General features: G+C 42.4%; 1 protein-coding gene across 1 annotated transcript; it reads right to left on the bottom strand.

Moving 5' to 3' along the window:
* Positions 1–2,033: 2,033 nt before the first annotated feature.
* On the bottom strand, positions 2,034–23,406 carry LOC140718969 (guanylate-binding protein 1-like). Its single transcript, XM_073033264.1, has 9 exons — positions 23,235–23,406; positions 22,600–22,727; positions 18,264–18,373; positions 15,674–15,861; positions 14,799–15,044; positions 12,836–13,116; positions 12,124–12,336; positions 10,837–10,939; positions 2,034–3,638 (listed from the first exon to the last, which is right to left on the bottom strand). Exons 1-9 carry the CDS (start codon positions 23,404–23,406, stop codon positions 3,274–3,276), a joined length of 1,806 nt encoding a protein of 601 aa, XP_072889365.1. The 3' UTR covers positions 2,034–3,273.
* Positions 23,407–25,094: the final 1,688 nt, after the last annotated feature.

Raw genomic sequence — 25,094 nt, 5'->3', positions numbered from 1 at the left:
CCCCTCCCCCTCCCTAGTCTTCTACCCCCTCTTCTCCCCTCTCCTTCCCCTCTATCCCCTCTTCTCCCCAACCCCTTCTTTTCCCCCTCCACTCTCTACTCACCTTTCTCTCCCCTTTCAAAAAGTTAAAACAAATGGTGACATGAGACACTGTACTGACACATTATGATCCACACTGTCCAGAGAAGTTTTCCTGCGATGCCTCATCTTATGGTATAGGTGCATTCATATCACATATTATGAAAGATGCAGTGACCAATCCATGGTCTTTTCATGATATTCACTTACCACTGCAGAGAATACATATTGAATCAGAATGACAGGCAGTAAGGAAGTTGGGTAGTGTGGCTCTGTCTTCTGATCGTATGTCACCTCTTTCTAACGATTAAATTTCATTATTTAAACATGCAAAATCCTTGTGGCTAGAGTTAAGAAAGTATAAGTGTAGAAAGGACCTGATAAGAGTTGTATATAGGCCTAAGAACAGTAGCCAGGATTTATGCTAAAAATAACAATGGGAGATAGAACAGGGACGTCAAAAGGGCAATGTTGGGTTAGTCTTGGGGGGGGGGGTTAATTTGCAGGTAGATTGGGAATATCAGGTTGATCCTGGATCACAAGCGAGGGAAATTGTAGTATGTCTATGAGATGGCTTTCTAGAGCAGCTCATGATCGATCCCATTAGAGGATCAGCTGTTCTGGATTGGGTGCTATGTAATAAACTGGATTTAATTAGGAAGCATGAAATGGTGAAGAGGTGATGCTGATTGAAAGGAAGGGTGTGCATGTGTATTTCAAAGCCAAGGTGTAACTTGTTCAAGGCAAAGTTGCAGCTGGAGTTTGGTATTGCTGTTGGAGTTGGAGTGAGCAATTTGGAGAGGAATCAATGTGGAAGTGTTTCAATGCCCAGTCACCTAACTGGGGTGTGAGTTTGGATTGATCCAAATGCCGAGCCAATATGGTGATCTCGAGTACAGCTTTGGCCTGTGCAGCCCAAGGTTGTTGCTGTGCTGGGAACTGGGTCCTAGAGCGAGATACTACCCAGTGCTCAGAGTTTTAAATGACTGTCCAGATAGACTGGGAAGTTCGAGTGTCAGGACCAGAGGTGAGGGTTCAGCTGATTTTGCTTGCTCCCCTGTGGTGTTCATTCCTCTCTCTCCAGCACCAAGGCTATGAACTGCTTGTTTCTGAGAGTTAGTGAGAGATGAAGAACTGAGATTGAGGCGTGGGCCTACTCTGGCTGCTCTAGGGAGCGGATCTCAGGATTCAGTCTGGTCTGGAATGTGTGTGTGTGTGTGTGTGTGTGTGTGTGTGTGTGTGTGTGTGTGTGTGTGTGTGTGTGTGTGTGTGTGTGTGTGTGTGTGTGTGTGTGTGTGTGTGTGTGTGTGTGTGTGTGTGTGTGTGTGTGTGTGTGTGTGTACACACACATGTATAATTGAAATATATATATGGCAGAAATGTGTGTCGTTGCTATTAATAAGGAGAAGTTGCTTGAGAAGCTGAAAGACCTGTAGGTGCATCAGTCACCTGGACCAGATGGACGACAGCTCAGTGTACTGACAGAGGTAGCTGAAGAGATTGTGGAGATATTTGTAATGATCCGATGACTAGTGGCGTTCTGCACGGGTTGATGTTGGGACTGCTTCTTTTCAAGTTATATGTTAATGATTTGGATGACGGAATTGCTGGTTTTGTGGTCAAGTTGGCAGAAAATACAAAGATAAGCGGAGGGCTGGTTGAAATGAGGAAAGAAGGGAGTTTGCAGAAAGACTTAGATGAGAGAAATGGGCAAAGTATTAGCAGATGGAATATAGTGCTGGGAAGTGTATGGTCATGCATTTCGGTTTGTTTTGTGGTTATCTTGAGAATAAGAATCTCAGAGTTCCATACTGCATACATACTTTGCTAATAAATGAAGCTTTGAACCAATAATCTCTAATCTTGCCTACAAAGATACGGCCATCACATTCTTCTACTCCCAGAATGTCTTAAAAGCAGCAGAGAATAACTTTCTGCTTCACACCAAACCTTTATTAAAGTTTCATAGATTTACCAGTATATACAAACTGCTGGTATTTAAATCCACACTTCCATGTGGTGGGATGAGGACCCAATATCTATCCACACGTATATGTCCTGATTCTTATTATTGCAGTTACATTGATTTGGCTAACTGGGAAGATTATTGATTTGTTCATAAATTTATATTGTGGTTAAATGTAGCATCTATGTTACTTAACAAATCTATTAGCTAAAACTATTGACTCAACTTATACAAGGCAATAAACTGCTGGAGAAACTGTGGATCAAGCAGCATCTTGGGTCAAGTCCCTGTGCTGAGGCCACCTCTATCAATTCTAATACTTGATCTTGACCCAGTATCAACAATTCCTTTACCTCCACCCCCACCAACAGATGCTGCTTGACCCACTGAAGATTCCTCCATCTTCCTGTTTGTTGTTCTAGATTCCAGCACCTGCAGTCTCATGTATCTCTGCTGAAAGTACATCTGTTCTTGCATTTCAGTTTCCAATTGTTCATTGCTGGTGGTCAGATTTATTGCCTGGATAATTAGTGTGATACAGTAATCACACTGATCGTGGATTGATGGTGGGAATGTAGCAGCCAGAGGGAGATGACAAGTTCCCCATCAGGCTCTGGGAGGAAACTCTGCTGGTGAGAGAGAGATCCACAGAACACAGAGCAGAGTGGAGGAAGACCACATTATCAACACAGGGTCAGTATTAAATAGAGCTGACCACTGACCCAGAACACTGAACCAGCAGATAAGGAGGATGTGGGAGCTGACATTCTGTGGCAGTGAGAGTTTGATGAATTGCCCAAGGATAAACACACCCCCTTAAAATTACAGACCTGATATTTCAGGTAATTGTGGTGCAGTGTAGACAGGTATATGAGAGGATTAGAGAAACACATACTCTATGGATAAGAACTGGAGATGTATAGTACCTGTATAATTAGCTACCAAAAAAGCTGGCAGAGTCTAGAACCTTGATGTGGGAATGCATAAAATGAACCTCAGGAGATACTTTGGTAGCAGTAGCTCCAGAGTCCAACAACTGCTGAATGTCCATGACCCTACTTGGTGGGGGAGAGTGTCCAGGAGGAGAGGTAGTGTGTGAGATAGGGGTGGGAAGAGGCAGGAGAATGGGCCTAAGAAGAAGAAAAATGATTAGCCATGATGAAATGGTGGAGCAGACTCAATGGGCCAAAGAGCCTAAATCTGCTCCAATTTCTTATGGTCTTAAGGTCTTATGATGAAAATAGATTTCCCACGAAGCCTTTCAGGAATGAAAACAGAACCTGAAACACTGTCTTGTGTATGAAATTTATGAAACTCCATTTTGTTGTCTCTTCATGTTTTTCCTTCAGGTACTCGTATATCTTCTGAGCACTTTCTGCATCCTCCATCCTGCCCTCGACTCTGTATTTCTCCATCTCACTTTTCATATGCTCCATGGCTTCCTCCAGCTCCTCCATGCTGTACTTTTTACCCTCTTCAAACTTTTTCCTGATCTGCTCAATGATCTCCTTTGCCCTGCGTTCCTCAGCCGCTTTTCTATTCTGCTCCATCTTCTCCATCTCTTCTTTGATCCTTGAGAGCTCCTCTTCCAAATCTGACAAAAGGGGCAGAGGATGAATTGGTTAGTCCATGCAGAGAGTGGTGAAGGGGTCACAGCTTGAGGTGTGTGAGACAAGATATTGACAGGGAGCTTCACTCACTGTTCAATTTAAGAAACACACATAAATGCTGGAGGAACTCAGCAGAGGCAGCACCTCTGGAAATGAATAGACAGTCAATGTTTCACCAGAGTCCCTATTTCAGGACTGAGATGAAAGATGCCAGAATAAAAAGGGGAGGTGAGGGGAAATATGCGAGCTGAAAAATGATGGGTGAAGCTAGTTGGGTGGGAAAGGTCAAGTGCTGGAGAGAACGCAATCTGATAAGAGAGGAGAGTGGACTATAGGAGAAAGGGAAGGAGGAGGGGACTCAGGGGGTAGTAATAGGCAGGTGAGAAGAAGTAAATGGCTGGGGGGGAGGGGAATAGAGGGAGGAGTGATGGGAACTTGTTTACCAGAAGGAGAAATCAATACTCATGCCATCATGTTGGAGGATTCCTGGACAGAATATAAACTATTGTTTCTCCACCCTGAGGGTGATCTCTTCTTGGCACAAGGGGAAGCCATGGACCAACATGTCGGAGTGGGAATCAGAATTAAAATGTTTGGCTACCGGTAAGTCCCACTTGTGGCGGATGGTGTGGAGATGCTCGAAAAACTGTCTCCCAATTTACAACGGGTCTCACCAATGTAGAGGATGCTGCATCGGGAACAACAGACACAATAGACAACCCCATCAGATTTGCAGCTGAAGTGTTGTCTCAACTGGAAGGAATGATTGGGGCTCTGAATGGAGATGATGGAGGAGGCATATTGGCAGGTGAGCACTTCTGTTGCTTGCTGGGATAAGTGCCAGGAGGGTGATTATTTGGGAGGGGGTGTGGTTGAATGGCTAAAGGAATCACAGAGGGAGCAATCTCTGCAGAAAGCAGAGTGTGGGTGGTAAAGATATATTTACTGGTAGGACCCCTTTGGAGATGATGGAAGGTGTGGAGAATGATGTGTTGGGGGATCATGAGGTGGTAGGTAAGGACAGGTGGAATTTAGCACTATGAAGGCTGCGAAAAGATGGGGTAAGTGCAGATGTTAGGGAAATGGAAGAGATGAGTGTGAGGTCAGTATCAAAATTGGAGGGTGGGAAATCCCATTCTTTAAGGAAGGGCATCACTGTTAAACCTGTTTTTTTTAAAAAAAGTAATCTTTTAGATATTTCTCAGATTATTCTTTACAAATATATATGCAAAGGACAACAACTTCTCCTTCTCACATCTCCTCCTCTCCTTGGTCGGCCCCCAAATATACTCCTGACAGAAGAGACAAATGTGAGCTTTGCCCATGACCTTTGGAGAGGGAAACATCCCTGCTATCCTCTACATCTCGCACAACAGTCAGAACAAATCTTGGAAATGGGCTGTCCTCCAGCCTATTAAAGTGCTAGTTTTTAAAGTGCCGGTACGTGGTCCCTGACCACATGTGTGATAGAATGAACTCTGCCCACAACAGGTGGTGGTCCTAACACAGAACCAGGTGTACTGGAGAATGATGTGGACACACCTCATGAGCTGTGCCATTTCTAAGCTAGAAGTCAGTAGCCAGTGGTGTCTTGTTGCAGGACTAGGATGAGAGGAATCATTGCACAGAACACACAGCATGCCATTTTCTCACAGTCAGTGGAGACCAGCTCCGCCCCCCCACCCCAACCACACAAGTACCTGCCCCCTTCCAGGGAGAAGCCACTTATAGATGACACATGCAATCCTCTCTCTGTAGCGAGTCTCCTAGAGCCACCAGCTTGTTCCATCTCCAACACTATCCTAACCAAAGGATCAGTGGTGGAGAAATCCTCAGACACCTCAGGGGAATCTGGGCCTGTTGGTAACCACAGGGAGGGACCCTCTCCACATCAGGTGTCAGACTGAAGGATGGCTTCATTGTTCCTGGCTCTGGAAGTCCATCCAGAGCCACGCCCTGAAGTAGAAATGAGCAAGTCACCTCACCAGAACCCTTTGCGCAGTCTCCGAACCCTGATAAACAAGTCCAGGGAAAATATTCCTCATTCAGAAATGTGCAGCTCTTGGCCTACTATGGATTATGAACATAAAACACAACCTTTAATGTCTGTGTTCCCCTTGTTAGCCAGTTCCAGTTCAATGTTCACCCAACCACTGGAGCACCCTTACTCTGTCCCATGAGAGGGGTCGATGTCCCACAGCATTTTTCCATTCCCATCACCCACAGCCATGATCGGTATAAATGCTGGGATCCCATTCCTGCAGCCATTGCCCCACCAGCCTGTGTCTACACTATCCAACTCCTCTCTCATCCCATTGTATTCTCCCTTGTTTCGGCATAATATACCGGGTTTTGGATCAAACTATTGCACCCTCCATTTATTTGTGTGAGAAATTAATTATACTCTGATCACCCTTTCCAAGATGATCTCTAACTACAAGATCATTATCCTTTCCCATTATCCAGGATGAGCAAAAGATAGCATGTTCCCTTGTAGGTTCAGTAACACACTGTTTCAGAAAGCTATCACAAATGCATTCTCTGTAGTCTTTCTCAAGATTGCCTTGGCCAATTCGATCTGTCCACACAATGAGTAAGTCCCCATCACACCTGCTGCTCTATTCTAACAAGCATTGGATATTTTTGTTTATTGCCTCTGCCACTGTAATTTTGTTATTTCATGCCACCACTGGGTCCTACTGCTCCTTGTCTTCCACCATCTTTCCCCACTCACTTCTGGTATTTCATGCCTCCCAGTATCCCACAACCACTTCAACCCTCTGAGCCCTCCGCTTTTTGCCTCCCTACTTCGTACAATTCCTCCGACCCTCCACCCAACCCTGACCCCAACCACACATCCTGCTATGTCTTCAATAGCCTATCTGATCTTCCTCTCTCTGAAGTGGAGCGTCCTGTCCTTAGCAATGGCTTTCCCTTCCCCTTCAATGAGTTCAGAGTTCAAAATCAGGTTTATTATCACCAACATATGACGTGAATTTGTTGTTGTTAATGAGAATTAACAACATGAGAATGAGAGTTAATGAGAATTAATGAGAATGTTGTTAACATTGTTGTTTCTTGCTTTTCAATCGAAGCAAGAGGCTAAGAGTGAAAGACTCAAGTATCGTGGAGGGGAGGTCATTTTTCTTTCCTTTAACTGATCGGGGAAAAGAGGCTCTACTGCGCAGGCGCAGGATGTAGCACGCCAAGATTTCAAAGGGAGACTGCCATATACAGCGGCCATCGTTGGAGAGGACTGAGTCGGAGTGGGACGGCTTTGGCTCAATCAGGCTTTAGCAAGAAACAGGCAGCGGCGAGGGTAGGTTCCGGTCAGTTTCTGTTTTTCTTTTTTTTGTTCAGTCTAGAGAGTATGCTGGGCAGGATGTTGGAATGCTCCACTTGCAGGATGTGGGAAGTCAGGGAGACCTCCGGTGTCTCTGACAATGATACCTGCAAGAAGTGCATCCAGCTGCATCTCCTAATAAACCGCGTTAGGGAACTGGAGCAGGAGCTGGATGACCTCTGGATCATTCGGGAGACTGAGCAGTTTATGGATAATAGCTTCCAGGAGGTAGTTACACCTAAGGAACAGGACACAGGTAATTGGGTTACCATCAGGCGAGGGAAGGGGAAAGGGCAGGTAGTGCGGGGTTCCCCGTGGCCATTCCCCTCCAGAACAGGTATACCGATTTGGATACAGTTGAGGGGAATGTCTTACCTGGGACAAGCTGCGGCAGCCGGATCTCTGGCACTGAGTCTGGTTCTGCAGTGCAGAAGGGAGGGAGGAAGAAGAGGAGAGCAGTAGTGATAGGGGACTCCATAGTCAGGGATACAGACAGGAGATTCTGTGGTTGTAACAGAGACTCCCAGATGATTTGTTGCCTCCTGGGTGCCAGGGTCAGGGATGTCTCTGATCGCGTGCACAGCATTCTGAAGTGGGAGGGTGAACAGCCAGATGTCGTGGTACACATCGGTACCAATGACATAGGTAGAAAGAGTCAGGAGGTCCTGAAGAGTGAGTACAGAGAGCTTGGTAGGAAGTTGAAAGATAGGACCTCGAGGGTAGTAATCTCTGGATTGCTGTCTGTGCCATGTGCCAGTGAGGGTAAGAGGAGGATGCTCTGGCAGAAGAACACGTGGCTGAGAAACTGGTGTAGGGGGCAGGGTTTCAGATTTCTAGATCATTGGGATCTCTTCTGGCACAGGTGGGACCTGTACAAGAGAGACGGGTTACACCTGAACTACAAGGAGACAAATATACTTGCAGGGAGGATTGCTAGTGTTATTGGGGAGGGTTTAAACTAGATTTGCAGGGGGATGGGAACCAGAGTGCCAGAGTAGATAGTGGAACGGGGGTAAAAATAAATGATGTTAGTAGTTCATGCAAAGTCGTAAATAGTAAGGTTGTGTGTGGTGGTAACAATCTTCTGAGGTGTGTATATTTCAATGTGAGGAGTATTGTGGGAAAGGCAGATGAGCTGAGGGCCTGGATTGACACATATAATTATGACATCATAGCCATTACTGAAACTTGGCTACAGGAGGGGCAGGACTGGCAGCTCAATGTTCCAGGGTTCTGATGTTTCAGACGTAATAGAGGCAGAGGGATGAAGGGTGGCTTTGCTAGTCAGGGAAAATATTAGAGCAGTGCTTCAGCAGGAAAGATTAGAGGGCTTGTCTACTGAGGCTATACGGGTGGAGCTGAGAAACAGGAAAGGTATGACCACATTAATAGGGTTGTATTGACCACCCAATAGTCAGCAAGAATTGCAGGAGCAAATCTGCAGAGAGATAACAGACAACTTCAGGAGACAGAAAGTTGTGATTGTAGGGGATTTTAATTTTCCACACATTGACTGGGACTCCCATACTGTTAAAGGTCTAGATGGGTTAGAGTTTGTGAAATGTGTTCAGGAAAGTTTTCTAAATCAATATGTAGATGTACCAACTAGGGAAGATACAATATTAGATCTCCTATTAGGAGGTGAGTTAGGACAGGTGACGGAAGTGCATGTAGGGGAACACTGGTTCCAGTGATCATAACACCATTAGTTTCAACTTGATCATGGATAAAGATAGATCTGATTCTCGGGTTGAAGTTCGAAAAGCGTAGATTGGGACAGGTGCTTGCTGTCTTGAGGCAAGTCAGAGTAGATAAATCCCCAGGACCTGACAGGGTATTCCCTCAGACCTTGAGGGAGACTAGTGTTGAAATTGCAGGGGCCCTGGCAGAAATATTTAAAATGCCGATATCCACGTGTCAGGTGCTGGAGGATTGGAGGATAGCTCATGTAAGTTCCATTGTTTAAAAAAGGCTCAAAAAGAAAGCCGGGAAATTATAGGCCAGTAAGTTTGACATCGGTAGTAGGTAAATTATTGGAAGGCATAGTAAGAGATAGGATAGACAGGGACTTATTAGAAACAGTCAGCATGGCTTTGTGCGTGGTAGGTCATGTTTAACCAATCTATTAGAGTTTTTCGAGGAAGTTACCAGGAAAGTGGATGAAGGGAAGGCAGTGGATGTTGTATACATGGACTTCAGTAAGGTCTTTGACGAGGTCCTGCATGTGAGGTTAGTTAGGAAGATTCTGCCGCTAGGTATACCTGGAGAGGTAGTACATTGGATTAGACATTGGCTCAATGGAAGAAGCCAGAGAGTGGTAGTGGAGGATTGCTACTCTGAGTGGAGGCCTGTGACTAGTGGTGTGCCACAGGGATCTGTGCTGGGTCCGCTGTTATTTGTCATCTATATCAATGATCTGGATGATAATGTGGTAAATTGGATCAGCAAATTTGCTGATGATACAAAGATTGGAGGTGTAGTGGACAGTGGGGAAGGTTTTCAAAGCTTGCAGAGGGATTTGGACCAGTTGGAGGAATGGGCAGAAAAATGGCAGATGGAGTTTAATGAGGACAAGTGTGAGGCATTGCACTTCGGAAGGTCAAACCAAGGTAGAACATACAAGGTAAATGGTAGGACACTGAGGGGTGCAGTAGAACAGAGGGATCTGGGAGTACATATACATAATTCCCTAAAAGTGGCATCACAAGCAGATAGGGTTGTAAAGAGAGCTTTTGGTACATTGGCTTTTATAAATCAAAGTATTGAGTATAAGAGTTGGAATGTAATGGTGAGGTTGTATAAGACATTGGCGAGACTGAATTTGGAGTATTGTGTGCAGTTTTGGTCACCTAATTACAGGAAGTATATTAATAAGGTTGAAAGAGTGCAGAGAAGGTTTAAGGATGTTGCCAGGACTTGAGAAACTGAGTTACAGAGAAAGGTTGAATAGGTTAGGACGTTACTCCCTGGAGCACAGGAGAATGAGGGGTGATTTGATAGATGTATATAAAATTATGATGGGTATAGATAGAGTGAATGCAAGCAAGCTTTTTCCACTGAGGCCAGGGGAGAAAAAAAACAGAGGTCATGGGTTAAAGGTGAAGGGGGAAAAGTTTAAAGGGAACATTGGGGGGGCTTCTTCACACAGAGAGTGGTCGGAGTGTGGAATGAGCTGCCAGATGAAGTGGTGAGTGCGGGCTCACTTTTGACATTTAAGAAAAACTTGGACAGGTACATGGATGAGAGGGGTTTGGAGGGATATGGCCCAGGTGCAGGTCAGTGGGACTAGGCAAAAAAAAATGGTTCAGCACAGCCAAGAAGGGCCAAAAGGCCTGTTTCTGTGCTGTAATGTTCTATGGTTCTATGGTTGTGTGGCAGCATTACAGTATAGGGCAATGACATATAGTATATACATTTCAAACATAAATGACCAGTGCACAATAAAGGATTAATGAGTTAGTATTTATGCTCGAATTTCAATTACATCACGTGCCAAGGCCTTCTGTTGTCTCTGCATCTATAACTCTTCAATAAGGATTACCCACTCCTCACTGATGACCCGTACTCCTGCCTCAAATCTACCTACTCCTCTTGGGCATGCCATTCTGGCCTTCCATTTATGTTCTTCGCGAGACCCAACACCAAGCTCTTCTTCATATGAAGATGTCCAAGAACATAAGCACATCCCTCCCTGATCTCACTATGTTTCTGATGAACAATGAGGTGAAATACTCAGCAGAAATGTCTCACATTTTAAGTTTTCAGACACGAAGAATTAATTTTAAATCTGCAGATGCTCCTTGACCTGAATATTTTGAGCATTTTGTTTATTTTCTTACCAGAGACATGCTTTTGTTCCTCTGTCAGCTTGTTGTCCATCTCCTGTACCTGGTCTAGACGAGATTTTTCCTCTTCCAGGAAACTGTTGAGGACAGCCCACCCCTACAGAGAAGAGAAGATACAATCATCCATATCCAACTCTCTTCCATGACACCAGTCCACAAGAGTCCAGAGACAGGCTCTCATCATCAAATGTCTAGTGCTGGGGATTGATATTCAATAAGGGAACTCAACTTACCAATCTACAGGAAATTGGTAAAACCGCAACTGAAAACTATGTGCAATTTATATTGTGGCCTGGATGAAGGCAGAATTTATTTCCTAAATGACACAAGGATAAGTTGCAAGACCGACACATAGCAGTGGCAAAGAGTAGAGAGATATTTTCTGTGAATGAACAAGGATCAGGCAAATCAAGCACAATGTGGGATAATGCAAAATACCATTGTGGCAGAAAGACAAATAGAAGCATATTATCCAAATGGGAAAGTTTATGAAGTTCTGAGATGTAGAGGGATCTGGGTTTCGTAGTACAAGATTTGCAAAATGTTTATGTGCCAGTAAGAGGTAGAGATAGAGCGTGTAACAAAAGTGGAAGGGAAATACTTTAGTGTTACAGATATATCAGGTTTTGGTGAGATTACATCTGGAGTATGGACAGTATAGGTCTCCTTTAACACTAACACTTCAGAGGTGGGCTCCTGGACTGATACCTGGAAGGACATATTACCTTATTAGAGAAGGTAGGACAGATTAGGACTATTCACTTCTGTGGGAAAACACAGAATCAGCAAATGGACTGGATGGTCATGAATTGCAAAGCTGAGTTAGATAAACAGGTAGCTTGATCAACGGAGATATGAAAATAATTTTTTCCCCTCAATGCAGGATTGGCTCTTGGAACTCTCTCCACTGAAGCACAGTTGAGATTTTTTAAGGGAGAGATTGGATGGCTTTGAAAACCAGTGATGAAAGAATTCTCACATACTCTGCTCCATTACTGACTCTCCACTCACTGAATCTCCTCCCACAGCCCCAAAGGCACTACCCCCAACACTGACAAATCCTACCACTGAAACTCCTCCCACAGCCACTATAACTGGTTTCTCGATTACAGACTCAATCTACCCAGTTAATCCCATTCCAGATGTTACGGAGAGTGGAAGTCAAATTCACTTTTGTTGGCTGAATGGAAAGAGGCAGAGAGGGAAGTGTTCTGAATTCATGTAAGTCAGAAGAAAGAAGAGCTATGAGAATTGAAAACTAAATGCCTTGCCATAACACACCTCGATCTGGTTCTTGGTCTTTTCTTCATACTCCTTGATGGAATTATCAAGATCCTTCTTCAGCTCCTTGTAACCACCAGGTTTTTGATAATGTCCAGATGTCAGGTTTTTCTTAATTGATTCCATTACTTTTTCAAGTTGTGCCTTACATTGGTCTTGAGACTTTTCCTTGATCTTGGTCATGAGAGACATGTAAGTGGATCTCATCGTCTCCTAGTAGTGAGGGAAAAAAGTACAATAAACTAGGAAACCAAGTATTGTACACTGTCCAGTGTCTCTCAGTGCCTCTCTATAAGGGGAAGATCTGCACAATAACTTTATTTCTGAGTTGCTCTCTCTCAGGGAGAGATCCATACATTGACCAGTGTCTCTCAGTCCATCTCTCTCAGTGGGAGATCTGTACACTAACTATATCTCTGATTCATTCTCTCTCACGGATCTGTAAGCTGACTGTAAGCTGACTGTATCTTGGAGTTGCTCTCTCTCAGGGAGAAATTTGTACTCTGACAAGGAGTGATCTGTATACAAACCGGTGTCTCTGTGCCCCTCTAAGTCATGGAGTAACCTGCACTATCCAGTGTCTCTCAGTCCCTCACTTTCAGGATGATATATCTTTGCTCTCTATTTCTCAGTCTATGTCTGTATGAGTTGGGTCCAGGGACAGGTGTTCAGAGATGAGACAGTTGGTAATCACTGAACATTAGGAGCTCACCTCCAGCTGCTGGATGTAATTGTCAATGTTGTTGTTCATAGACCTTTTGTGGAAGATATTGAATGCCTCGCTGCTCTTCATATTGTAATGCTCTATGATTCTGCTCATGGTAAGATCATCAGATTCTGAGATATTTTTCATTTCATTATCATAGAATTTCAGGGCTTCATCTACTGCTGCTTTGTTTTCCACCTCCGCTAATTTAGCGACACTGCTCTCCACACATGGTAGGAACCCATCCGCCATCTTGCTCATGTACACCTTGGTCAATTCAGCAAATCCTGTGTGGAATGTTTCGGAAAGTCAGTGCCTGAGGATCTGATCACACCCTCAATTCCCACTCTCAACATCACAACATATTCTTATTCACTTTCAATGGAATCACATCTCCTCCAATTCTCTCCCATCATTCATACTCTCAATCCCACAGTCCATGCTCCCAACCCTTCCTCTTCAAGACCACAGTTGATATTCCCAGTGGGACCCCACACCTTCCCATTCATTCGCAGTGATTTCATTCATTCATTTCTACCCTCTACACTCGTGCTGGTATTCCACACCATACCACTCATTCCCATCTACCTATTCACATTAATTTCCATTGTACTCACAACAAATGGGATCCAAACTTCTTTCCATAAATGTCCATTGTACTCACTTCCAATGGGATCTCAGCCCCTTCCCATTTTGTTCCATAGTACACACTTCCAATGTGATCCCAACCCTTTCCCTTTCACATCCACTTAACACAATTCTAATGGTCCCTCCCCTTTCCCATTCAATTCCAGTATACAGACTTCCAACTGGATCCCATCACAAACAAGAGAAAATCTGCAAATGCTGGATATCCAAAGAACAGACACAGAATGCTGGAGGAACTTAGCAGGCCAGGCAGCATCTATGGAAAAGGTTGATGTTTAGGACCAAAACCCTTCCGTAGGACTGGAGGGAAAAAAAGCTGCGGAGTAGATTTCAAAGGTGGGGAGGGGAGAGAGAAACACAAGGAGAATGGTCTGGGTAAGCATGTGGTTAAAGTGTTGAAGAGCAGCAGAGATCACAAAGGGGAGCAGTGAGAGAAGGTTTCACTGAACTCACTTCGAAGTAAAGTTTTAAACTTCTTCAGGGTTGGCACCCTGGAAGAGACTTCGCAGAGTAGTAATCAAATCACAAACAGGAGAAAATCTGCAGATGCTGGGTGCTGCTCCAATTGAATCCAACCTGCTTTTCATTCACGCCTGTTACACAAACATCCAATCGATATTCATGCCATCAGGTTGGAGGCTACCCAGGCAGAATATAAGGTGCTGCTCCTCCAACTTGAATGTGGCCTCATCGTGGCAGTAGACAAGGTCATGAACTAACATGTTGGAATGGCAATGGAAAGTAGAATTGAAGTGGGTGGCCACCAGGAAATACCGCGTTTTCGGGCAGACAGATTGAAGGTGCTCAATCTGATGGAATGTGCGTCGATTTCTTGAACATCTGGTCATTTACAAACCTCATCTTCTTCATCATTCCCTATCCTTGTTTCCCGCTCATAGATTCTCTTCTTACCTGCCCATTACCTCCCTCTGGTGCTCCTCCATTTCCCGTCTTCCATTCTCTTCTCTCCTCTCCTATCAGATTCCCCCTTCTCCAACCCTTTATCACTTTCACCTATCAACTTCCCAGCTCCCTTCTTCACCACCTCCTCCAGTTTCACCTATCACCTGCCACCTTGTACTTGTTCCTCCCCCCACCCAATCTACTCATTCTGATTTCTCCCCTTACTTTCTAGTCCTGATTAAGAGTCACAGAGTGAAATGATGACTGTTTACTCTTTTCCATAGATGTTTCCTGGCCTGCTGAGCTCCTCCAGCATTTTGTGTGTGTTGCTTTGGATGTCCAGCATCAGCAGATTTTCTCATGCCAGGTTAGTGTGTTATACTGAAGAGAGGTGGTGAGGTTTTGCCCAGTTACTCACTCCTGCCCGTGACCAGCTGACCCCCAACAACTCTCTTGACTTTCTTGTGGGAGTAAATGTAATTGATGAGGTTCTGCCACTCTGTAACAAACTCCTCATCCAGATCCTTGTCCTCCAGTTCCTGGAGCTGCTTGAGTTTCTTCCGGAATGTGGGAGTGGGAAATGCAAAGCAGTAACGTGAGGGAAAATGATTGCGGATACACCTGCGGAGTTCATTGTATTCCTTGTCCTGCTCACTGGTCTCACCTGTAAAAAAGAACCAGGAATCAGGCCAGAATAACTTAATGAGTCTGCTCTTTCATTCCCAACAAGGCAACTGTTACCCCCAGGACTGTGGGGAGGAACAGGGGAAGGACAGGAAGGAAATAGAGGGGAGACAGTTTGCAAGGTGTGATGGTGAAGAACAGGATGTGTAGGCATCAAGTCCATTGTAATTGGGTCATGGGTGACTTGTCATAGACGGGAATGATGTGACATACAGGGTAGTTGAGGATCATGTTCATTGAGAGGGGTGTGTGTGGGACAGTGGCAATCAGCCAATCGGATGAAACTCTGATGGGAAGGAGTGTCATCTGGGTGGGAGTGGTGCATTTATACCATCAAACCAGAGGATGGTGTACTTTGGTATCATTATTGCAGGGAATTGTGACGTAATGTGAATGTGAACAGGGCAGGGGAATGCAGAGTCAGTGGGAATGACAGATGTGAATGGGCCATGGAGACCCTGGAGTGTGTGCACAATTTCTCAAATGTAAGAGGTTGCCCCTTCCACCACCACCCTCTCAAACATTGAATTCAACCCTGCTCCCTCCATTCTCTGGGCCCTTTCCAAGTTCTCCCTATCTCCTCAGAGACTGGCATTGCTGCATACTCACTGTCCTTCAGTTTCAGGCTGTGCTCCAGGTACTCATTTGGAGTCACATCTTTTCCATCAATGTGCATATCCAATGTCAAATCACGGAGCACCCAGACAAATTCAGGGAAGAAACGGACAAATTCCCGACTGTCACAGTCATCGGGCTGGGCCTTCATCTGGATCCGCTTAGACAGTTCAGTCACAAAACTGGGAGCAACATCAAGGATAAAGGAATAAAAGGTTGGCAGGTAAATGGTGAGGAATGTCAGTCACTGTTCAGATCTGCTCCTGAGAGAGAGTTACTGAGAGACACTGGTCAGTGTACAGATCTCTCTCTCAGAGAGAGTGTGTCTTAAGAGACACCAGTCATTGTGGAGATATCTCCCCGAGAAAGAGGGACTCAATGGGTAAAAGGCAAAGTTGCTGGTGTTTGAGAATCCTGGATATCAAGGATTATTGTAAATTTGATTGTGGAAAAAGAAGGTGTCTTGATTCAGAAACAGGCAGCTGGGAGAAAGTGAATCATTGAACACATATACAAAATGCCAGAGTAAACTCTGTGTGGAAATTTGGAGGGCAGGACAGAGCATGAGGTGACTTTAGCTGGTAAAATTAAGGAGAATTCTAAGTGACACTACAAATATATGAATGAAAGAAGAGTAACATAGGGAATATAAGGCCTCTGAAAGACCAAGATGGAAATGTGTTTGTGGAACTGCTGGAGATGTGTACAGTTCTCAAGCACTATTTCACTGTCACAGTGGACATTGAAGATGAGTACCAGCAAGCACAGTGGGATCTTGGTCAGCTGGGCAGCTGGGCTCAGGATTGTGAAATGGAATTCAGACAAGCACATAGAGTTATATTGTGGAAGGACTAATCATTGGAGGACTTCTGCATTGAATGTAAGGGATCTAGATACTTCTGCATAACAGAAGCACCTTGAAGTGTTAAAAGGGAGTCACAAGTAGAGAGAACGGGGGTGTGAATAAAGTTTTTAGCATGTTGGACTTCATCAGTTAGTAAACTAAGTTTGAAGTGGGTGGTTACACTATGATTGTACAAAATGTTAATGTGGTCACACTTGGAGTACTGTGTACAGTTCTTGTCATGCAGTTATAGTAAGGATGTGATTAAACCAGAAAGAGTGCAAAGAAGCATTTTGAAGGATGTGTCTAGGAGTCATGGAACTGCGAGGATAAACACCTTGGCCTTTATTCTTTGGAGCATAGAAGAATGAGGGGTGATCTCACAGCTGTAATAACAAAAATGATGAAGGGCATTGATAGGGTCGGTGGTCTTTGTTTGCAAGGTTGTGGAGAAGAAAACTACAGGATATAGTATTACGGTTAGAGTGAAAGGATTAATAAGAACCTGAGATATCGGTTATGTATACATGAAGGATGTTGAGTATATTGAACGAGCTGGCAGGGGAAGTGGGTGAGGCACGTACATTAGACACATTTATGAAGTACGTGGACAGGTATGAAGATGATGAGAATTCATAGGAATATGGGAAAGTGCTGGAAAACGGGATCAGCTTGAGAATACATTTTAGTCGGTATGATCAAGCATAGCCAAAGGGATACCTTCCCTGCTGTATAACTCAATGACTCTATGATTGAGAGACAGTGATCAGTGTACAGATATATGCCAAAAGAAAGGGACATAGAAATGTGTGTCTGTGCACAAATATCTGTTCCACAAAAACTGATACCCGAAAAAGTATAACCATAACAAGTGGATGCTTGATAATACAGAGAAGAAAATAGAGGGGTGTGAGAAATGTTTTATATTGTACACTACCTACACCACTAATAGGTAGGGCTAACTTAAGCAACCCCTCGTAGTCTACACCGCTGAATATACTTAGCAACTTCTGCGTGGTCCCTGAAGCAGGCGATCAACTGTGGACCTGCTAGGGTGGAGGTCCTTGGTGCTGGTTCAGCTGCTCGGCCTGAAGGTGGGACCCAGGCGAGTAGTCTGCCCAAGAAAGAACTTGCCCACCTATCACCCCCTCCCAGTCCAGCTGGTAGGGGCGAGGCATCCAATCCGACATTTACATGACCCTAACCTTTTCGTCAGGTGACCTTCAGCAATTGGCCTCTGCCTCCTCAGGGACAATGCATTCTATTAATCTTACAACCAAACAATGTGAAAAAAACATTCTTTAAAGACAAGGTGATTAATTACTTTTACACAAATCAGCACTTTTGGTTTGCTTTCAGACCATTTAATCAGGTAGACCAAGAATCACATTGTTCTACCCTTATCTAATATCAAGGGTCAATTTGCCCAACATGCAGGTAGACCTTCAAAACAGGACAAACCCACAAATTTCTAAATGTTAACCATTTCCTTGCTGTGTCCATTTTTCAGATCCACACATCTCACCCGTACACTTACCAATACAATATCCCACTGAGAGAGACAGGGGCTGAGAAAAACTGGTCAGCATACAATATCTCCCCAAGAGACTGGGATTGAGAGACATCGGTTGCTGTGCAGATATTTCTGAGAGAAAGAGAGAGAGATATACTGAGAGGCACTGGTCACTGTAGAGATATCACCCTGAAAGAGAAGGACTGAGAGACACCAGTGAAGGATACTGTAGGTCTTGCAGGGATCGCTGGTCTATGTTTCTTTGCCCATTGTAAATGAGGACGCTGCTCAGAAGGATAGCCAGCGAATAGATTAAATTATCATTCTGGCTGTCTCCCTGCATGTACAAAGTTTGTAGGATAGATGAACAGTTAGTGAGAACTCTTGCTCTGAGATCAGTCTAATAGATAACCGTCCCATTTCTGGATATTTCCTGCTCGGTGTTTACAGAGATTGGTGGGTGAGGCTTCCCTCCACAGCATCTTTCCTGTCAATACCACCAGTGGCAGATGTATGGCCAAGGGAAGCCTCGCCCAGTGCTCACCACCACAGTGCTGGGGGATATCACACTGTCGTAGTACCTTAACATCATTTTCATTTGGGAGGATGGGATGGGAATTGTGTGGGTGGGACAGGAAACAGAGTGGGTAATGGTCTTGCATCACATACAGTTCCAATGAAAAAGATGGCAGAATTCTTCCCTGAAGCTCAGCATGTACAAGTGATTAAAATGTTAATTAGTTAACAAATTAATAAATTTTTACTTTACATCTAGATTGTGGAGAGAATTTAAACATCCCCATTGCCTGTGGTAGGATTTGAACTCTGGTTTGTGGATCATTCCTCTGTCTGTGGGTTACCCATATGGTAATGAAACCAGTGTTCTGTTATTATCCCAAATAAAAGATAGAATAATAGAATCATTCTGATCAAAAAACTTCTTAGTCAAAAAATCAGGAATATTCTGAAATAAATATAAAAATTTTGGTAAAATCTTCATTTTAACTACAAACGTATATGAATATGACCAACAAGTGAAAATGTAAGTGGGCTCCATCTACTAAATGAGTACTTCATAGAGTCCACTAAAGGAGGAAAATTAGCTTTATAAAGATCCTTATTTTTTTTGTAATTCTGACACCTAAATATCGAAAAGAATCCGTAACTTTGAAAGGAATATTATGGTATATAGAGACAAATTCATTTAAAGGAAGTAATTCACTTTTACTAAAATTTATTTTATATCCTGAAAAATCTCCAAATTTGTCAAATGACTTTAGCAAAGCAGGAATAGATTCTTCAGGCTTAGATATATATACCAATAAATCATCAGCAGAAAGAGAGATCTTATGCATGGCCTCATTCATAAAAACCCCATGTATATTTCTAGCTTCACAAAGAGCAATAGCAAGGGGTTCTAATATTAAGTTAAATAACAAAGGACTTAATGGACAACCTTGTCTTGTCCCCCGTGATAGCTGAAAAAGGGGAGACCTACAGTTATTGGTGACAACAATAGCAACAGGAGCTCTATATATCACGTTAATCCAATTATTAAATTAATACCAAAAGCAAATTTTTCTAAAACATTAATTAAATATTTCCATTCAACTCGATCAAATGCTTTTTCAGCATCCAAAAATATAACACATTGTGGAGTTTTAGAAGAGGGTGAATATATAATGTTAAGTAATCTCCAAACATTTGAAAAAGAATAACGACCCTTTATAAAGCCTGTTTGATCTTTAAAAATGATTTTACCCAAAATACTCTCCAACTGATTGGCCATTATCTTTGAGAGAATCTTAGCATCAACATTCAGTAATGAAATAGGTCTGTATGAGGCACAATCAGTAGGATCTTTATCCTTTTTTGAGGATTAAAGTAATAGAAGCTTCATAGAAAGTAGAGGGTAAGTCACTTTTCACAAAAGAATCTTTAAACATCTCCAACATATATGGAGAAAGCAGTTTTCCAAATTCTTTTATAAAATTCTACGGGATAACCATCAAGTCCCGGGTCTTACCAGATTGCATTGAAAAAATAGCTTTATGAATTTCGGATTCAGTAATTTGGGCATCGAGAGTTTTTTGATCCTCAGCAGAAATTTTAGGGAAAACAATCTTTCGTAAAAAGGCATTCATTTCAGAAGAATCTACTGAAGATTGAGATTTATAAAGTTCAGTATAAAAATCTTGGAAAATCTTATTGATTTCTTCATATTCCCCAGCCAAGGTACCATCCTTTCTACGAATTTTCAAAATTTGCCTTTTGGCTCCAGCCGATTTTAATTGAAATGCAAGTAATTTATTATTTTTATCTCCAAACAAATAAAATTCGCTCTTTGACTTAAGTAGATAACCTTCGATTGGATGAGTTAATAATAGATTATATAGTGATTGAAGTTCCACCCTTTTTAAAAATAAGTCAATATTAGGGGAAACCGCATAGACATTATCTAAATCTTTAATTTGTTTTGAAATTTTATCTAATTCTGCTTTTGTCTGGTTTTTGAGTTTAGCTGAATAAGAAATAATCTAACCATGTAAAAATGCTTTGAATGTATCCCATATAATTAATTTAGACATACCTCCTACATCATTAAAAAGAAAAAAATCTTTTATCTGGCTTTCAATAAAACTGATAAAATCAGAGTTTTGCAGTAAAGTCTAAGACATGTGCTATGGTGGACGGACAAAAATGACATAATCAAATTCAAAGGACAAACTCAAAGGTGCATGATCGGATATAGCAATAGTGTCATATTCACAGTTTTTAACATGAGGCAAAAGGTGGGGATCAATTATAATATAATCAATCCTCGAATAGTTTTTGTGGACATGTGAAAAGAAAGAATATTCTCTATTATCAGGGTGTAAATGCCTCCATAATTAGATCAACACAAAATCGATCAAAAAGGAGTTGATAACTTATTATCAGTTGATAACTGATGATTATTTGGGATAATAAAAGACCAAGGATAAGTAAAAATCATATACAAAAGTTGAAAAAGGACGGAGGTCTCGCTTTGCCTAATCTAATAATGTATTATTGGGCTGTTAATTTGCGATATATGTCCTTTTGGTTATATTGGGGTGATAGGAATGATCGGCTAATCTGGGTAGACCTGGAACTGAGAGCTGTGAAACAGTTTTATTTAACTTCGTTATTAGGAGTTGCTCTACCTATACAATTAGCTAAAGTTGCTAATTTAAATTTATATCTTGTGGTTAAGCACTCTTTACATATTTGGCTCCAGTTCTGCAATTTTTTAATCTTAAAAAATTTAAATTTTGTAGTATAATTTATTGTAATTACTGTTTTAAACCTTCCTGGAGTGATCCAATTTTTTGACTTTAGAAAAATAAAGGTATTAAGTCTTTTTTGGACTTATTTAAAGAAGGCAGATTGATGTCTTTTGAACAATTAGTCGATAAATATTCTCTTTCATATTCACATTTTTTACAATATCTTCAAGTTAGACATTTTTTACAAAAATATTTAAGAAATTTTCCTTATATATTGGAGGCTGACTTGTTAGATACTATTATGAATATGAACCCCTTGATGAAAGGTTCTATTGGAAGAATTTATAATTTATTATTACAATGGGATGTGTCCTTTACTTAAGATTAAACAGGACTGGGAGAAAGAACTCAATTTGACTTTTATATGGGAGGAATGGATGCAGATTCTGAAATTGGATAACTCTTCATTGGTCTGTGCTTGTCATTCACTGATTCAATTTAAAATTGTGCATCGTTACCATTGGACAAAAGAGAGACTTTCTAAAATATTTCCCAATGTTGACAAGTATTGTGATAGATGTAAAACTGAGATAGCTACACTGACACACATGTTCTGGTCAAGTTCTATATTAAAACTGCTCTGAAAGTCAGTCTTTTTGACAATTTCTAAAACACTTAGAATCAATTTACAACCTAATAAATTGACTGTGCTTTTTGGAATAATTCCTCAAAATATTCATGGTATTTCTCTGTCTGACCAACATGTTATTGCGTTTGTTACATTGATAGCTAGGAGGGCCATTTTGTTGAAATGGAAGGATATATCTGCTCCTACTTTGTCACAATGGTTCTTTCAAGTGATGCTGTGTCTCAGTTTGGAGAAAATTAGAAGTCGAACCTTTGAACCTTTATTTGATTTTGAGAAGAGATGGGGCTCATTTGCTCGTTACTATCATTTCAGTTAACTGATAGATTTCCTCCGCGATCTAAGTGTAAATTTTGTTTTGATATATTTTTTCTTCTTGTTGGCAGTTTGATGTTTATTTTTAGAAGCTTTCTATATGACACATGGCTCTGGGATTGTGCCCTCAATGGGTTTCTTTTTTTTCCTCACTTTTCTTGTTTAGTAGGGTTTTTCTTAGTCACAAAAATTTTCAATCTTTAAGATAATTTTTTTGAGGCATTGTAAGTGTTGTTACTTTGATGTACCTGTGTATTTTTGAATAATAATAATAATAATAATAATAATAATAAGATTTGAAAAGAAAGAAACCACTGTTCTGAGGAGGGGGATAGTTGAGAGGGAGGGTCTGACCTTCTCAGCATCTCCAAGACCTTCAGTGTCCAACAACAGGAGGACCTCATTGGGTCTCTCAGGGAGGGATCGACACCACATCCAGATTCCTTTGGTGTGAGTCTGGAGGGTTGAATCCACTGTGAATCCTGCAGAGGGAGAGAGACAGAGAGGTAAACTTTGCAAGAACATAAGTGGATCTGTGATCTTCCATAGCCCAAAGACGTGCAGATTGTGAGTATCCTATCCCTCGTTTGTGAGTGAGGGATAGAGTTTGAGAGGAATTGTTGGGAACATGGGAAGAATAAAATTCGATTGTTGTAGAATTTGTGAAAAAGGACAATTGATGGTCAATGCAGAGTCAGTGTTATAGCAAGTAACTCTGGTCGCTATTAATGAGACCAGTGTGTTCTCTGCATTCAAGATATGAGGCAAGCATGCAGTTTAAGTTCCTCAGATTTCTCTAGATCAATTGTCCAAAACAGTGATGGGAACACCAATGTGACACCAGCAGATGTCTCCAGTACATTTCCCACTGTTGACAGCTTGGCAATGCAAGTGTGTTCTGTGTCCCTGGTCTCAGGATAATTTCTGCAAGACAGATAGTAAACAGAGGTGAAAGGTTACAGGTGGAAGTTTACAGCCACTGCTCTTACCCTTCCTGTCTCCCGCGAGACAGTTCATGAGGTAGGACTTCCCTGTACGAGCAGCACCAACCATAACCACAACAACCATTGGAACCTCGATGGACTGGAGGACCTGTAGAGCCTCTGGGTTCAGCTGTAGCTTCCTGTCTATGTTATAAACCAGCTGCATGGGTTTCCCCATCTTCTGTTTGTTGTCATCTGACTGTCCTTGCCAGAAATAGCTACAAGGTCAGAGCAAGAGAATCACACACAGATTGAATAAGAGTAAATGTTAATCTATAGTATATACCAGCCCCCAATACCATGTATTGTATCCCGGCCTCCACATCGTTGCTGGGGATTTGTTAATTTATATATACTCCCTCTGAACACCTGGAATAGATTAAGACCTATAATTCACTCTTGGGAATCTGTTATTCAACATATTAAGTCCCCAAATCCCTGCATTAAATTCAAGCCTCTAAAGCAGTCCCAGTGATCTGTTTAATACAGAAAGCTCCAAACCCCTGGATTAGGTCTCAGCCTGTAGCTCACTCCTGGGAGTCTACTGCTGTACAATATAACACCCCAAAGAACCCTTCTGTTACACACTCCAAGGGATCTGTTGTGATATTGTCATGGTCCTGACTGAAGAGCGGCAGGCCTCCAAGATCCAGCGCTCCAATTCCCCAGGGTATGGTTATTTGCCACTGTCCCTCAGACACTCAGACTGCCAATTATTGCTGGCCACATTCCTTCATGGAAAGTCTGTATTAAAAGCCTCATGCTGAGCACTCAGTGCTCAATCATAGGAGTTCCATTTGTAGTACTACTGTTTATGATTTTGCCTTTGGATTTTGTTTGTATCATCTTGTTTAGGTTGAGTTTGAAATAATTCTGGACCTTACTCTGCACTTGGGTTAACCACCATCCACATGTCTCATGTAACAGCATGATTGAGACATCATGAACTCAGCAGACTACGAATGTCTGCAAACCACATTGGCCTACCAGGGAGCAACTGTAGGGAGACCTGACAACATGCTTTGGGAAATCCTCACCACTCTCTAGAAACTCTCATACTCCAGTAGGCAGGATCCAATTTCGGTCAGAGTGACTGCCAATTCCAGGAATATTCATGCTAGAGACTCTGTCAATAATCGTCTATCCCCCATCAGGAAGGTCTCAGAGCCCCCTGCTTGTCTCTTGACAAAAGAACCATCCAATTCTCCTCCACCATCTCCCTCCTCTGTCTGACAGAACTGGTCCTCACCGTGAAATTACTTCCTTCAGCTTCTCCAGTTTGCAGTTCCTGATGTTTACAGTACTCCATCTGACCACACTAATGCTTTGTACAAATGTAGTGTAATGATCCAGTTCAAACTTAGTGCACTAACTGATGAAGGCCAGTATGCTAAAAACTTTTGATTTGCTAAGTATGCTCGCAGGAAGATAATCTCAGGGTTTTATGTGGTGACATGTATATACTCTGATAATGCATTTACTTTGAATTTTGAACTCCCACTTTCTCTGAACCCAAGGGGTAGCTATGGGCATTCGTATGGGCTCAAGCTATGCCTGCCTCTTTACCATCTATGTAGAACAGTTTATGTTTGAAACCTTGCCCATTTTACTCCCCAACTCTTCCTCCGCTACTTTGATGACTGTGTTGGTGCTGCTTAGTGCACCCATGCTGAACTCAGCAATTATATCTATTTTGCTTCTAACTTCCACACTGCACATAAATTCACTTGGTCCACCTCTGACACCTCCCTCCACTTTCTTGATCTCAATGTCTCCATCTCTGAAGAGAAAGTCGACCGATATCTTTAATAAACCTATGCATTTTCAACCATAATTTTCTGGAGCGGTGGAGGCTGGGAGGAGATC

Source organism: Hemitrygon akajei, chromosome 31 (assembly GCF_048418815.1).
Source record: "Hemitrygon akajei chromosome 31, sHemAka1.3, whole genome shotgun sequence".
Lineage (NCBI taxonomy): Eukaryota > Metazoa > Chordata > Chondrichthyes > Myliobatiformes > Dasyatidae > Hemitrygon > Hemitrygon akajei.
Note: the sequence above shows the minus strand (reverse complement) of the source record. Positions and strands in the feature narration are given on the sequence as shown.

Bases quoted from the DNA above. Each gene is read 5' to 3' on its own strand.
- LOC140718969 (XM_073033264.1), bottom strand. From the start codon at position 23,406: ATGGGGAAACCCATGCAGCTGGTTTATAACATAGACAGGAAGCTACAG. The intron at 22,728-23,234 runs GTAAGAGCAGTG...CTCCCTCTGCAG, and splicing joins TCTCGCGGGAGACAGGAAGG to GATTCACAGTGGATTCAACC. The intron at 13,117-14,798 runs GTGAGTAACTGG...CATTCCACACAG, and splicing joins TCAGCTGGTCACGGGCAGGA to GATTTGCTGAATTGACCAAG.